A 16,732-nucleotide genomic window follows, 5' to 3' on the forward strand; every position below is an offset into this window, starting at 1 on the left:
TCAGTCCTGTGCTGGAAAGTGCTGATCCTGTAACCCCGAGCTCTAATTGCTCAGGTCAGGGGTAGATACAGAGTAAGGGTGGAGGTGGGGAAGGATAGCCTGACTTTTTGGGGGATTTCCAGGTCATCTGGTCCAGCAACAGAAAGGGGCTTCTGGTCACTTTTCATTACTTTTTCTGTTGAAGGTGTCTGATTCCCTAAATAATAGACATGACTTTGTATATATTTATTTGTTTTTTCTCTAGGGCGGAAATGTGGATGTTTTTAAGGAAAACAAAGCAGTGACCCTTTGGCATATCTTATTTACCATATCAGTCAGAGTCTAGGCAGAAAACAAAAGCCACACTCAAAATGGTTTAATTGAAAAGAATATAATGAAGGACTATTACAGAGGTGTGGGTGTGGTTCAAGGAACTAGCAATGGTGGTAAGCCTTTACAACCCTAGGCCTGAAGGGGCACTGGAAGAAAATGGTATTATTAGAGACCGACGAGAGCTGTAGCCATGGAAAAGAAGCTTTAGGCAGGCATTATAATCAGAAGGCCAGGGTATGGCCAAAACTTTGGCCTAGTTCGAGGGGGAGAAGAGTGTAATTCATAAGCTGGTATTTCTCTCCTGCCTTCTTTTGATCTTCTGACAGTGCTTCCCATAGGTCTAACTCAACAGGAAGCACAAGGCAAGGAGGTCCTGGTGATGTATTCATAAATGTCAGCTCCCAGGGCAGAGTATGGCAGAGAAGTGGAGAAAATGGATTTGGAGAGGGAAACCAAAAATATCTATTACAAATATTCTCTACGACCATAAAGTAAAAAAAAAAAAAAAAAAAAAAAGCCAGTAGAAGGCAAGGAACTTAAAAATCACCATACAACTATCTTTCTAATATTATCACCTTCCTTTTCAAACATTTAACTTACTGAGCATTCTTTCTGCTTAATACTGGTCAGCAAACTTTTCCTGAAAAGGGTCCAAAAGAAAATATTTCAGATTTTGAAACCTAAGAGGCAAAATTGAAAATATTACGTTGTATTGACATAACCACTTAAAATGTAATCATTTTAGCATATAAAATGCAGTCATTAAAATCCAGTGGGCTTGGGGCTCCTGGGTGACTCAGTCAGTTGAGTGGTAGGACTCTTGATTCCCGTTCAGATCATGGTATCAGGGTGGAGGGATCCAGTCCCACTTCAGGATCCACTCTGGGAGCCTGCTTGAGATTCTCTCTCCCTCTCCCTCTGCCATTCCCCACCCTTCTCTTCTCCCTCTCAAAAAAAAAAAAAAAAAAAAAAAAAAAAAAAAAAAAATTCCAGTGGCTAGATTTGGCCTGTGAGCCATAGTTGATCACCCTGTGGCCTAGAAAGTCCTAGAAAGTCTTCTCCTAAATTTTTGTTAGCCTACATCTGCCTATTTTTTTAAATGGCCAGTCCAAATAAAACCTCCTCCACGTGGTCTGCCAGACTGAGACTCTTTAAGTTATGAATGAAAGAAAATCAGTTTTTACAAGCTTAAGAGAGTAAAATTACTAGCTTAAATTTGAGAGGATGTTGGAGGTAGATCCCGGAATTCAGGAGCTGCAGGCATCCCAACTATTCCAGGGATTGTAGTATCAGAACCTGCCCTCTTGAGCGCTCTTTTCTTACCTTTGCTCTTTCTGCAGTTTGGTTTCATTGTTTACTAGTGAGGGCAAAGCTTCCCCATAGAAAACACAAAGTACTTGTCCCTCTTTAGGCAATAATCCCAGGGAAGTATTCTGCTTGACCTGCCTTGGTCACTCACACACCCATCCTTCGATGAACATGTGTGGGTGGTGGTGGGGGTGGTGGGGGTAGGGAGGTTCTATGATTGCACATGCTTGGGAGAAGAGCCCACTGCTGAAGGGAGGGAGAATTCTATTGCCAGAAGATGCAGACAGGATGTCTATTTTTGGGAGATGAAAATGTCACAATTATAGTCCAATATGTGACATGCCATAAGAGAGATCATGTCTGGAATGTCTGAAACACGTTTTATCACCCCCCAGTACCTAACATCACATTTGGTAGACAGTCATGCGTTTTTGATGAATGAATGACTCAGTTCCCCCAGCTGGTTGTGAACGCTCTCTTCTCTAAACTGGCCCAGATATCAGCTGTTGTCTAGTTCTACTGTAGGTTGTCTTAGAGGTTTTCCTGTCCATATGCTATCTTTTCCCTAATCCCGGGAGGCAAAGAATGCCTGAGACAGAGCCAGGCAACAGGAAATCTCAGCCCCGGAACCAGAGCACAGAATGCTGTAGACGCCGGTGACAATACCGACTATGTTCTGGGTAACCCATGTGGCCCTTTTGTTGAGGCCGTCAGGACACAAAGGCCCCACCGACAGACGTGACCCTCCGAGGCTAGGGAGGCCCGGGGGCGGGGGCACAGCGGGAGCCCCAGCCTCGGGGGCGTCGCACCGCACAAAGGAGACAGCAGGGAGGCGGCCGCGGGCGCCGATCTTCGCTCACCAGCCACTCGCAGTTGCGGTTACAGACCTGCAGCTTCCCTCCCCCTCCCCACCCAGGCCCGCCCGCCCGCCTTTCTGTCTCCTCTCTCCCTCCGTACTGGACGGCCCGGGTCCATTTCCGGGCTCCGGATACTTGGTATCGATCGGGGCCGGGGGCGCGGGAGCAGGTGGCTGCGGCGGGGTAGCTGGACAGCCAGCCTGGGGCGCCGGGACGGGTCTCCCGACGCCTTTGTCGCCAGCCCTTCCGCGGCGGCCGCTCCTCCCCCAGGTCGGCGCGCACTGCCCGCCGGACTTTGCGCCGCGTCGGGCGCTGCTGCTGCTGCTGCGCGCGGGGCCGCGCTCGGGCCCGGCGGCGGCGGGGAAGCGGGCGGCGAGAGGCGGCCGGGACCCCGGCCCAACATGGCTGAAGTCACCATCGACCAGTCCAAGCTGCCCGGAGTCAAGGAAGGTAGGGGCCCGGGCGCGAGGCGCGAGGGGCGTGGGGCCCCTCCCCTCTCCCAGCCTGGCTCTCTCCGGGCGGGGAAGTCGTCCTTTTGGCCCCCGAGGCCCTAGCGCGGGGCCCCCCTGGTGCCCTGGCGCCCTGGTAGGGGACAGAATTGACTTGAGGTTCTACTGTGGTACCTTGGGCGAGTCATTACGTTCTGAGCCCGGTTTCTCCACTGCGAGGAAATGGGGGGAGAGAGGAGAGCACCACCCTCAGCAAGTGGTTGTGCAAATGTTCTAGCGAAGAGCAAAGTGTTGGTGAACGCTCAAAAGCTGGGTAAATCTGACTTATTTGTGTCCTTAAAAATCAAGGCCCAGCCTAGCTGGCTTGAAGGCTAGGAAGTGGGGAGGGGTTGACGTTCAGTTCCTTGTGGAGCCTTTGTTTTGAAACTTGACTCTTTCCCTCCTTCTCGCCACTTTTCCTAGCCCAGCGTCTGGCTGGCTGACTTTCCCACCTCCCTCAAGGTTTAAAAGTTTAGTCTTGGCACTGCCCAGCGTGGGCAGGCTGATGGGAAGCTGCTATAAGCATTTTCTTAGGAAAAGCAGGGGGTAAGGGGGAACAGAGGACTCACTGGTGACCTTGATTTTTAAAGGCTCTTTATACTGATGTCCTGGGAAATTATGGTTGATCAGTACTGGTCTGGTTTAGCTACTAGCAAGTAGCCTTTTGACTTCCCTTCCCTGCTCTTGGTTGACTGCTCCAAGATCGAGCATTTTTTTGTTGTTGTTGTTGAAATTTTGGGTGCTGGATCTCCTTAACCTATAGTTATCTTTGGCTCTTCTTTGGCCCCCGGAAGTGTGGAAATCCCAGAGTGCTATCCAGGCTTGCAGAGGTTGTCTTTGTTGTGAATGTCATTGTTTCATTTGAACAATGTGGCCTGGGGTGTCTTGGGAATGTGGAATTGAAAATAAGAATTTTTGCTTTCTTGGAACTGCATGTTCCATTGACAACTTGATTTGACTCTGATGGTCTTGTGGGTGTTCAGGCCGACCCCAAAATACCAAGTAAGCTTGACTGCTTTCTTTCCCAGAGTTCGAAACACTAGGGGATAGAGTAACTGGTTTTATGTAGAATTCTTAATGGGGCCAGGCTTGTCCTATTGTTCCTGAAGGGTATTAGAACTTAGACCTGAGATCTTTCAACCTTTCAGTTTCTAGCAAGGCTTTGGTGAAGATTCAGGTATTCACATGTAAATGTAGTTTTCACAACACTGTCAAGTCTGGTGCCCCAGTGAGAGGAAGGGCAGATCTACACTTTGAAAGTCCTAGTGTGGGGCGCCTGGGTAGTTCCGTCGTTAAGTGTCTGCCTTTGGCTCAGGTCATGATCCCAGAGTCCTGGGATTGAGCCCCACATCGGGCTCCCTGTTTGGCGGGAAGCCTGCTTCTCCCTCTCCCACTCCCCCTGCTTGTGTTCCTTCTCTCGCCTTTTCTCTCTCTCTCTCTCTCTCTCTGTCAAATAAATAAAAATCTTAGAAAAAAGAAAAAAGAAAGTCCTAGTTTCTGAGATTGTCTGGTTGTACCTAGCCTTTTGGATAGGAGTTTTATGGACAGATGTCTGTATGTTGAACGTCCCTAAAGAAAAAGTGACCCTGTGTAGTGTGTAGTGCTTCCTTGTGGGTGGGTGATGAGTAGAGTGAACACTGGAGTTCAAACACAACCTTAACAGTTAAGTATTAATCATGTGGTGCTGTGATTTTACGCAGCCCCTTGTACCTGTCCCTGACCTGGAACAAACTCAAAACTCACTTCCTTTATATGCATATATACGACTCTTAGGTCTTCTGGTTTCTAACCAAGACATGAATGATGAATGATGAATGATTTATTCTAGTACATTCTCAAGGGGTTCAAAAAAACACTTTCCATCTAAAAATGCAAGATGTTTCTATTCCTAAACTCTGGAATTTTTGCACATTCAAATTGGCTTTCACTTCGCATAATGTGGTGTTTGGCAGTCCAGTTTGTGTGATATGGTTAAGTGGGAAGGAAATTTGGTGTGGCTCTTTCATTAAGTTAGAATTAAATACTGATTGATTTTGAAGGTGGTCAGAAATTGTTGAGATCATTGTCTTTGCAAGCGTCTGACTTTTCTGGTTCCAAGATCCTCAAAGGAAATGATGTATTAGGCTAGGAACCTCCTAATGGTGGTGTAGTTTTTGATCTGGGAAGTATTCAAGTCTAATAAAGGGTATCTTTCTCTAATATAACTCTTAATTATGGCCCAGTAACTCCCTAACAATGCCTTTGAACCCTAATTTAAAGAGAATAAAAGTGGTGCCCATGTTTGGGTAAAACATACACATTGAGACTGTTCTTAATACTGAAACTCCAACTCAGTTTGTAAAGAAAGTTTAGTGGTAAATTGCTTAATATCCTGGCATAGATTTTTAAACTCTGTTTTTAAAAATCTGTCTCCTCCACTTCTCTTTTCAGTCTAAACTTTGGTAGATTGATACACAATTACGATTTGGGGTCATAGGGTGGATTCCAATAGAGATTAAGAATAATGCAGTGGATGTCTGTGGCTTCCCACTGCTTTTTCTTTGGGAGAGGTTGAGGGGCCCTGTGACCTTTGTTGTGAACATGTCAACAGAGGTCATGGGTAACAGCTGACGTCAGGGAATATTTTAATATTTTAAAATTTTCTTTTCTAGGTTAAAATCCAGTGCTTGCGTGCTTAGTTTTAAGGTGGTCAAAGATATTCATCATTTGAACAGACCTTTAAAAAAACCAAAGTTACAGCAGTATTTTTACCTTAGGAAATCTCTTAAAATAGGAGATAAAGGGACACATTTGAGTTCATATGTAAGTGAAAGGAATTAAGTCTAGCTAAATGTCAGCACATCATTATTTCTGGTTTAAAAGCACATTTGGAACACATGCATACTTTTTGTGATGGAAATACTGTTGCCAATGTTTAGGAATAGTCCTTTATTTCTTCTGAAACATTTGAGCTTCTACCCAACAAGATTTGAAATAATTCCAGCTATTGTTTTTTAAAGTATAACTCAAATGCATCGTGCAATTTGCGAATGTTAGACAAAGGTATAGTCAGGTTCCAACAGTATTCTGTAAGTTTCTTAGTTTAGATCTGAGCTGGGTATACATTTTTCTAAAAATGAATGCTTTTCTTCAGTTGACAGACTTAGGTTTTTGGTCAATTTTAGCTTCTTTGCTGAATTTTCTTTCTTTCTTCCTTTTTTTTTTTAAAGATTTTATTTATTCGTTTGAGATACAGAGATAGAGAGAGAGAGAGAGCATGAGAAGGGGGAGAGGGAGAGGGAGAAGCAGGCTCCCCTCTGAGTCAGAAGCCTGATGTGGGGCTCCATCCCAGTACCCTGGAATCATGACCTGAGCTGAAGGCAGACATCCTACCATCTGAGCCACCCAGGTGCCCCCAAATTTTCTTTCTGACACAATAGTCCAGACCCCTCACTTTCCTTTTTTGCCCTTTCCACTTAGATTCCCATATCACTACTTAATTTGGAGTGGCTCATTTATCATCATAATATTGCCCGTTTTCCTGTGTAACAAAGTTTTGACCCTTAAAGTGTTGGTCTAAGAGCTAATGTTAGCCTGTCCATCAAAGCCATTTCTAGACCCTTTTAAACTTTTACCAACTCCTTTGTAATTTTATAGGCATTAGAGTTTTCCCATTTTTGCCATTTAGCACAATACACCAACCCTCCCATCAGTTCCCAGTGCCAGCCTTCTTTTTTCTTCTCTTACAGCAGTAAGAGATGCAGGATGTATTATGTGTATGTACTAGTCTTCAGATGGAAAGTTCCACCATATCCAGAGTTGGTTAACTGTGTGTGTGTGTGCACGTCTGAAGTCAATGCACCTAGTGATTTTTCTTGAAGTAAAAGCAGCTAGCTGTTCTGAAAGAAAATCTTTTTTCTTTTATGAAAGATAAAGTTTAATACATTTTCAGAAATATGTCTAGAAAGCACTGATTCATTTTAGGTCCAGGACACCCCAGTGACCTAATGAGGTAAATTAAATTAATGGCACAAATCCAGAATTTTAAGGGGAAAGATACAAAGTTAGGTCTGGTGTAATAAGTTAAGCAAGTTTTCCCAGAGATCTTAAGCATATCACGTGCACACTAGGCATGTAATGTGAAGGCAGTGTCTGTGAGATATATAGCATCTGGCTCCAGGGCAAACTCACTTTCTCTTTTTTTCAAAATTCTACAGCAAGTTTTTTTTGTTACTGTTTTTTAAGGAGACAGTGGCTGGATCTACTTGAGTTGGGAGATTTGTATCTTACTTATCTTTTTTTTTTTTTAAAGATTTGTTTATTATTTATTTTGAGAGAGTGAGAATGAGAGAGAGAGAGAATACATGAGAAGGGGGAGGGTCAGAGGGAGAAGCAGACCCCCCGCTGAGCAGGGAGCCTGATGCGGGACTCCATCCCAGGACTCCAGGATCATGACCTGAGCCGAAGGCAGTCGCTTAACCAACTGAGCCACCCAGGCGCCCCTGTATCTTACTTATCTTTCTTTACCCTTGTCTGGCTTCAGGTCTTTCACATAGCCAGAAAATATTCAGCACATATTTGCATATGTGAGTGAATGAATGAATGAATGAGTGTATTATTAAATGCTCCCTGTTGGTTCAGGAATCATACCTCTGGCATAGTATATTATTATTATATATTAAAAATAATATTTTATATTCCTTCTCAGAGTCTCGGCAAGGGCAGGGAGAATGCCAGAATTAAATTTATAAAAAAATATATTTTTTATTTTATTTTTTTATATAAAAACTTTTAATCTTTTTTTCCTAATGTTTATTTTTCATAGGTGCATCTTAAAAATAGATTTTATCCTGTATAAATATATAAAACATAAAAATTAAAAAAAAAAAAGCTATGCTCTTCCTTCTGTCCTTGGAGGTAATCATTATCAAGAATAAAATTTTAGTGGGCGCCTGGGTGGCTCAGTTGGTTGGGCGACTGCCTTCGGCTCAGGTCATGATCCTGGAGTCCTGGGATTGAGTCCCGCATGGGCTCCCTGCTCAGCAGGGAGTCTGCTTCTCCCTCTGACCCTCTTCCCTCTCGTGCTCTCTCTCATTCTCTCTCTCTCAAATAAATAAAATCTTAAAAAAAATAAAAAAAGAATAAAATTTTAGTGAAAACACCTAACAAATGCTCTTTTGTGGTTTTGATTTTTATTTGAGTAATAGGTTTAATGCACTTATCTCACAGTTTGGAAGTTGGAAAGAATCTTAGATACATATTTAAAAAAAATGTGTGCCCCCTGTTGCGCAAGGGTAGTTACACAATAAAACATGCCCTGTGGTGCATGGACATGATCTTCACTGTAGTGGAGAGGCAGTTGTGTAGAGTTCAAGGAGTTGCTGTAAAGAACCCTCTAAATTCATACTGCACCCAAAATGTGTCTCACATAAAGGAAAAAGAAAAACTCTTCCAGTATGTTGTCATATGCAAGGATGCAATGCTTTCTTGCTTGAATGAATTTTAAAAAATGGATATAGCTGTCATTTGTAAATTAAGATTTTTTTTAATAAACTTTTTAAGTCATTGAACTTTTTTTTTTTAACTAACAGGTACCTAAAGGACAACTTCTTCCATGTAAGAAGAAACTGGAAAGTTAATTGATTGTTAATCAAAGGATCTCAGAGTAGAAAGCATTAAAAACCACTAATCTAAGCCAACCTCCTCATTTTCCGGAGGAAAGTCTGAGGGCTAGGATGGGGAAGTGAGTTGTACGGAACTGCTGAGGTTAAGTAGCTAGGAATTATTAGCACATTGGGACTAGAATTAGAAACATTTAAAGCTGCAAATATTCTCTCCTTTCCTACGTTCTCCGTCCTGTCCCATTTTCTCCCTTCTCTCCCACCTTTTCCCTTCCTTTTTCTTCCTTTTCCCCCTTCTGCTCGTCATTTCTATCTTTTAAATCATTCTGTAGATACATAAGATTAATTTCTAATGTGTTTCATTAATACTCTCTTATGCTTAGAACAGTAGAATGAAAATAGTGACAACAATTTCAGAGACGTTTTGAAGTTATTTTAGGGATAATGTTTATGAATGTTAATGAGTTAATATAGGCTTTATTTTATTTTTTAATTGAAACCTTTTTTTAGGTTTTATTTTTGATTCATCAAATGAATTACTGAGTGAACTATGGGAGGTCATACTCCCGCCTCAATGCTCTATCTAAAAACAAAAAACAAAAAACAAAAAACATGCATGTCTTCTCTGCTGTATTCAGCCTGATGGGGCTCAAGTTTAAAGGCTTGGGCACTTTGAACATATAGAGAAATAAACTCAAAGAAAGCCATAGGCCGTGGTTTTTCCACAGTCCTTGTCAGGGGTATAGGAGTTTTTATTTAGATAAATGAATTTGTCTTAGTGATAAAAAGCTATGTAATATTCTGCTCATAAAGAAAGCATTTATAGATACCACAAAACTTTAGTAAACTGCTTGAAATCCTAGTTTTCTAACTACAGGAACATATTTTTAAAATGAACCACTCTGAGTCATGGGGGAAAAGCAAACCTATCATAGCTATATTTGCAGTTTCAGAAGTAGCTAGTGGAAAGTCTATTGAATTAATATTTTTAACTGATGACCCACTTAAAGGTGTCCTGTGCTTCAAAATGTAAAATTAGGATACCCTAGATCTTGAATAAGACCTGCAAAGGATAATTGGTTTATACATGCAGAAGGACTTTGGGGATTATTTAGGCCATTTATTCCCAGATGTTTGAATTTAGAAATCAGTGCAAAAGAATTCCCAGATATTACTGTTAGAAGTCATGACAAACACACACACACAACCATTTATTTTGATATCATTTCCTTTACAAAAAAAAAAAACCCACATACATTAAAGTACATATGCATATGCATATGATAGTTGGTAACCATACACTGACATAAAAACAGTGAAAAGTTTCTCATAAACCAGAACCAGTTGTAATCAGTTTTGTTTATATACCAGTATTTTTTTTTCTTTTTAGTCAAGTTCATTGAGGCATAATTTATATACAGTAAAAATCCATCCTTAATTTACAGTTCTGAGTTATGACAAATGTATAGTCTTTTAATTATTCCAACAGTCAAGATCAGTACAGTTACATAACCCCCAAACTTCTCTACCCTTTTTCTCTGCCTCCCACTAGCCATTGATTTGTTTTCTGCCACTATAGTTGTTTCCTTTGCAAAAATGTCATATCATTTGGATCATAGTAAGTACTTTTTTGAGTTCAGCTTCTTTCAGTTAGCATAATGTATCTGATACTATGTTGTATGTATTAGTAATTCTGGTTCTTTTTATTGTTGAGTTCCAGGGTTTGGCTGTACCACAGTTTGCTTATCTGTTCACTTGTTGAAAAACATTTGGGTTGTTTTCACTTAGGGTGGTTATAAAGTCCCTGTAAACATTTGCATATAGAGTTTTTTTTAGTGAAAGAAAATTTTCATTTCTTTTCGGTAAGCACCTATGGTAGAATTGCTGGGTCATAGGGTGAATGTATGTTTAGCTTTATAAGATACTGTCAAACTGTTTTTTGAAGTGGCTGTACCATTTTGCATTCCCACCAGCAATGTGTGTGAGCTCCAATTGCTATCCTTGCCTAGAGTTTGCATTGTCAGGGTGTTTTTTGTTGTTGTTGTTTTTTTTAACTTTTAACTATTTTATTAGATGTGTAATAACACACGTGGCTTTAGTCTGCATTTTTCTAATGACTAATGATGTTAAGCCTCTTATCTTATGCTTATTTACCATTCTTATATATTTGTTTAAGTGTGTGTTCTAAGCTTTTGGCCCCTTTTTAAAAAAAATAGTTTTCTTTTTATTGCGTTTTGAGAGTTCCTTATATGTATTGTGGAGTCAGGTCTTATATCAGATATATATTTTGCAGATATCAATGGTTTTTAAACCTTGGTGCAACATTAGACTGTTCATGTTGGGAGCTTTACTATAAACACATTCCTGGCCTTACTAGATACCAGCTAAATCTCTTGGATATAGTCCCAGGAGTTTGTAGTTTTTATACACCTAATATATACTTGGACTTCACAATGGACATTTGCAATATACTGACGGAAAATACTGTGGTCACCCTAGTGCAGGAATCCTCCCTACTCTAATTTCTCAAGCTTCTGCAGTGGCACCTCATTTCTCTGTTAGTGTTCAAGAATGAGCAGCATTTTTTTCCCTCTCTAGTAATTGAAATTTGTTCCTCTAAGGTAGGGGTCTGCACACTATGGACCATGGACCAATGCAGCCTACCCACCACTTGTTTTCTTATAGCAGGTGAGCTGAGAATGGGTTTTATATTTTTTAATGATTGAAAAAAAAAGAGGAAGAAAGATTGGTGACATATGAACATGCTATGAAATTCATATATCAGTTTCTATAAGTAAAGTCTTACCGGAACAAAACCGTGCTCGTTGTTTACCTATTGCCTGTGGCTGCGTTCACGCTACGAAGGTGGAGATGAATAATTGTGGCAGGGACCATATGACCAGGAAAGCTTAAAATTTTTATTATCTGGTACTTTATAGTAACAAATAGTGGGGTTTTTTTGGACCATTTTTGATGAAACTTAAAAAAAACTTCCTGATTTAACTTTTTTTGATACTTATCACCATGAGCATCAATTATAACTTTTCTTTAATATGTCGGTGTTGTTGGGGACTATTGCTGATTGAACTCTTATGATAGTGTATTTTATATTTGTAGTGACTTAAAAATATAGACATACCTGATTTTTTCTTTTGAGGAAGAAAAAATTTACACTCCATATATATTTCTAGGTACTTCAAAATTGATTCTCTAGATGGAAGCCATGTGTAAAATAAGACTATGTCATATGCCAGCTCTGAGTAAGGGTCTGTGGGCTTTCATGAGTGAAGTGCATGAATAAACAGATTGAACTTTTTAAAAAGTTTGCTTATGACTTTTGGCTTATTGCTTATCACTGGCTCTCTTCAAAATGTATTACTGACTTTGCATGAAGGAAGTGTTACTTCATCTTCTTAGAAACTTCTGTCAGAAGTACCTAGGTTGATTTACCACTCAGCTTCGAAGGCTTAGTGTATAATGATTGTTTCCAGTCTCAACACAGTTCCTTAATGACCAAAGACCAGGGGAGTCTCCACTGGACTTTTTTGGCTTTTATTTTTCTAATGAGTCATAAAGGATGAGTCACTTTCCATTAACTTTACTTCAGGACTTTTAACTGCATTTGGAAAAGTGTGAGTGGTTTATAAGGGTATCTTTCCCTCTTCATTGCCTCCCAATCAACAACATTTGTTTTTGTCTTTTTTTTTTAATGACCATATAGAGGAGTCCATGATTTACTTTATTGTATTAATTACAGTAATATTTTAGTAGCACTTTTCTATCAAATGCTTTAAAATGTTAGTTTTTTTCTTTCATATTATGAAGGTCTGTAAAATATAGAATGTTAGGGTTGACAAATACTGTCCAAAGTCTTTATTGCCTAGATGGGAAACCTGAAGTAGAGAAAGAAGAGACTTGATTAAAGATGATTGTCGCCCCATCTGCACTTCTTGAGCTTGGTCTAACATCTGGGCCAATAGCTGATTGGAAAGAACTGCCCATTCTCAGTGTCTGTATTTACAGATCACTTTCTGGCTTTGCCTACAAAAGGTCCCTTATTCTATCAGTGATCGCTAGATTTTAACTTGACATGTCTGCTTCTCTTGTTTTCCCAGGTTTCCATGGTCAGACCTTATTATTTCAAATTGGGCTTTAGTGGACCCACAAAGCATTTCTTTTCTTTTTATAGTTACCCCATTAGAGGTTCACAGAGCCAGTCTTCATAAGGTCATTTTGGCTGTGTGTGTATGTTGGAGAGGAGAAACTAGAGATTTAGAAAATGGTTGGGGAGCCATGGGTAGACCCCAGTTTACTGTGCTTTTAACATCCCTGAAGTCCAGGAACTTGGTGTCAGTGACTCTCAAGCTCCCCACACTAGGATAACTACTAGGCTTAAAGACGGGGTCGCCAAAGAATTTATAGGCCAAACCTAGACACTGTGAGTAAAAAGGATGATTCTAATAATTTCACCAGAGTAGATGGATACTGGTAATCACACAACTAAAGGAGACATTGCTGAAATACCATGGGCAGTTGGGTGTGATGACTGAATGAGGTCCTCTTCTGGATATGTGAAGTTTTCATTGGCACTTAAAACCCGAAGGGTACCTTTCTATCATAGATTGTCTTGAGGTTCTTTTTTTTTTTTTTTTAAGATTTTGTTTGTTTATTTGAGAGAGAGAGAATGAGAGATAGAGAGCACGAGAGGGAAGAGGTCAGAGGGAGAAGCAGACTCCAGGACCATGACCTGAGCCGAAGGCAGTCGCTTAACCAACTGAGCCACCAAGGTGCCCCTGTCTTGAGGTTCTAAAATTGTTTTGTTTCATAATTGATTACTATGTAAAACATGAAAACTTATTCTTTAGATTGTAGAAGAGAAATCATTAGGGTGTCATTCAGCTATTCATTATTTGGGTTGATCAAAATTTTATTTTTTTTAGTTTTCTTTCTGTTCCCCATTTATGGGTTCTCTCCATATATTCCCCCCAAAATGTAGAGAATAGATGTTGAAAAGATTTGTGCCAATTAAAGGGAGGTAAGAAATGCAGACATTTCTGATTCCTTTACTTGGCAATATGTAATATGCCTATCATTTTTTTATTTTTAAATATAAAAGAAGGGTACATTTTTACTCTGCCAACCATCTTTTTAGTAATTGAGCTTTTCCTAGAATTATTTTACAGTATTTGCTCTAGTTTACTGATACGTTAAATAATTCATCCCAATTGAAATCAGGTATAAAATTTAACTTCAGCAGACTGACTTCTTTCTAAAAGGAAATACCTTGAACCTAGACTTGTAAGACCTGGTTTCACATTTTCTATTTACCACCTGTTAGGTGTAAGAACTCATAGATAACACGCAGTATCTCTAAGCTTTAGTTTCCTTAGCTGTTTATTGGAGATAATATTTACTGTGCCTAATACATGGGCTTGTGATGACAGTTAACTGAAGAAATGGATATGAAAACTTTCCGTAAAAATGTAGTGGTATATAATCAAGCTCTTGATGACATTACTGTTCAAATTGCCCTGTAATACTTTTGACTTTTTCACTTCCAGATTTGTTCCTGTGAGCCCTGTTGCTCTACCTGGAGTTTCCTTCTCCACTATCCAAATTCGGCCTGTTTGTACACCCTCCCACCCCCACCAGGTCTCGCTCAAGTGCTCATTTTCAAAGTCTGCCCTGCCCTGTTTCTTCTTTTCTGTGATTTCTTCAACCCACTTTGAACTACTTATTTCCTAAAGCAATATGATCATTCTCTGTATTAATTTACTCTTTCTCTCTCAACATGAGACTGGCAGCTGACTGATTTCAGTATTTTTTTGGGATCCTTACATATAGGAGCTACTCCAGAAAACTTGTCAGACTACCTGACAGCTTGTGCTCGGTGGGCAGACTGACCTGAGCTAACTGAACTGATGACACTGGATTAAGAGCTATGATCATTTGCATGAATTCACAGGGGTAGGAATAGAAGACTAGGAACAAGTCGCTTTTACTTTTTGTTGTATTTTTTTTCCATTTCTCAAATTTCTTTAAGATGTTGATTGGTATTGAGGTTAAATCAAGGCCTGAAAACACACAGTAATTTCCTTTGCAGACAGTGAGCTTACTTGTTTATGGATTGACTTTAGTTATGTAAAACAATGCTAATGTGTGCATATTTTCCAGGAACGTTATATGGTATCATTTTCTCACTGTTACTAGAGAACCCAGTTAAGTTTCTTAGATGGTGTTGGGTTCCATTCAGAATTTTTATGTTTACTGTTTTCTCTCAGGTTTATTTTGACATAAAGGGAGCAACGTTCTTATAAAGCTTAACTAAACAGATCAAGCATAACATGTATTTTTAAAGTTCTTGATTATAAGGGGGGATAATTGTGAAGAATCTGAAAGTTTTGGATTGGAGACTAAGGAGATGGATGTACATATTGCAAACTTTGAGTGATTTATGATCAAAAGAAGGTGGGAAGGCATGAGCAAGAGCTCAAGAGTTTTTGCTTTGAGCATGAATATGTCCAATTGTACTTAATTTGGAATGGTTTTCTAACTTAGGGCACACTGTTTAGTCTCTTTCAGCTTCGTATGATGTATTAGGAGTTAACACTGCTTTCAAAACAGGCAGTGCTGTAAAAAATAAATTTATATTTGTAGGCAGCTATTATTTTAATTTTTAAAAAAAACAGCCAAAATAATTTTGACTCCTTTAAAAAACAGTGAAGCAAGTAAATCCTGTAGAACAGAAAGGATTTGGACAACTTGTCTTCCTGTTCACAGATGCAGCTGCCCCTGAGTTTCTTTCACTTCCTCTACAGGGGAATTACGTGATAACCAAGTATACCGTAGAATGTACTGAAGCCAGTTTCAGTAGCATTGCAGAGAGAAATCCAAGGCATTTTAACACATTCCACTTGAACTTAAAACATTTGGTGATCTCTGAGAAGCATTCTGAATATGGAGGGTGCGCACTTTCCCAGGCTGTACTCTGATCATCTGGCCCCACATAAGCCTTTTAGTTAATGACACAGTTCATATTTATATTCATTGAACACTAAATGACTGATAACATGGTCTCCTTTTACGAAGAAAGCAGTATTTGGTGCAGGAGAAAGCACAACAGTTATTCTATAGGGTAGTCTTTTATATAGGCTGTGATGATCACATTTTTGATGATATGCTTGTGTCCAAGAGACAAGTGTGTATCACTTACTCTGAATCAAGTACATTTCATGCAACCCTGTGTCTAAGTTGGATGACTTTTTTTTTTTTTAAGATTTTATTTGAGAGAGAGCAAGCATGAGAGAGAGAGAGAGAGAGAGGACGAGTTGGTAGGGGAAAGGGCAGAGGGAGAAGCAGGTTCCCTGCCGAGCAGGGAGCCCGTCCTGGGGCTTGATCCCAGGACCCTAGGATCATGACCTGAGCTGAAGGCAGATGCTTAATGGACTGAGCCACGCAGGTGCCCCAAAGTTGGATGAATTCTTAATTTGGACTATTTCCTTACAGCACAGGACATTGAGGTTCTGATTTGGAAAGTGACTTGTCAGAGGTCACTTGGTGAGCTGCCGACAGAAGCAGAACTAAAATTCTGTCAGAATTTTAGCAGAACTAAAATTCTGGAACTAAGAACAAGGCTCCTTTGTACTTGTGTGTTCCTTATATGCTGTAGTAAAGCCATGTTTCTATACATTGGGCAAGAAATATCTATATTTCTTATAGTAAAGATACCAAGATGTCATGTGGATTTGGCAGAAAGCCTTCACTAGAGCAACTCAAAGAACAGAAATTAGGAAAATCCATCTAGTTTTAGGCATGCACTGTTTTTAATTTACATGTTAGTGTGTTTATATTTTGACCAGTTATACCTCTACTCATACCCTCCTGTCATTCCTGATGTTGATTAAACTATTAATTACATGACTTTTGTATATAATTCTACTTTGCTTTCTAACTCGATATTCAATTGAAAAAAGAAGTTTGAAGTGATGGAGCTTATTAAACATTTTATACATACTGATTTTCCTTTGACTCAGGCCCACAATATGTGTAGGAAACATTCTCCTTCAGTTGGACATAGGTTAGAAAGAGCTATAGAAATGTAGTAAGCTGTTGATTACAGTTTAATTCTTTGCCAGAAAACATTTCTACACATCGTAAGACAAAGCAA

The 16,732-nt window shown here is 39.7% G+C and overlaps 1 protein-coding gene across 3 annotated transcripts in view; it reads left to right on the forward strand.

Moving 5' to 3' along the window:
- Window positions 1-3,100: 3,100 nt before the first annotated feature.
- Window positions 3,101-16,732, forward strand: part of CCDC50 (coiled-coil domain containing 50) — a 67,844-nt gene continuing 54,212 nt past the window's right edge. The window contains exon 1 of one of the 3 annotated variants that reach the window (XM_027586636.2): window positions 3,101-3,239. In XM_027586636.2, coding sequence (XP_027442437.1) covers window positions 3,149-3,239 — 91 coding nt within the window. In that variant the 5' untranslated portion in view covers window positions 3,101-3,148. The remainder of the gene's footprint in view (window positions 3,240-16,732) is intronic. The other 2 variants (XM_027586637.2, XM_027586638.2) reach the window with 2 other exon arrangements.

This window comes from Zalophus californianus, chromosome 1, assembly GCF_009762305.2.
Source record: "Zalophus californianus isolate mZalCal1 chromosome 1, mZalCal1.pri.v2, whole genome shotgun sequence".
Classification (NCBI taxonomy): domain Eukaryota; kingdom Metazoa; phylum Chordata; class Mammalia; order Carnivora; family Otariidae; genus Zalophus; species Zalophus californianus.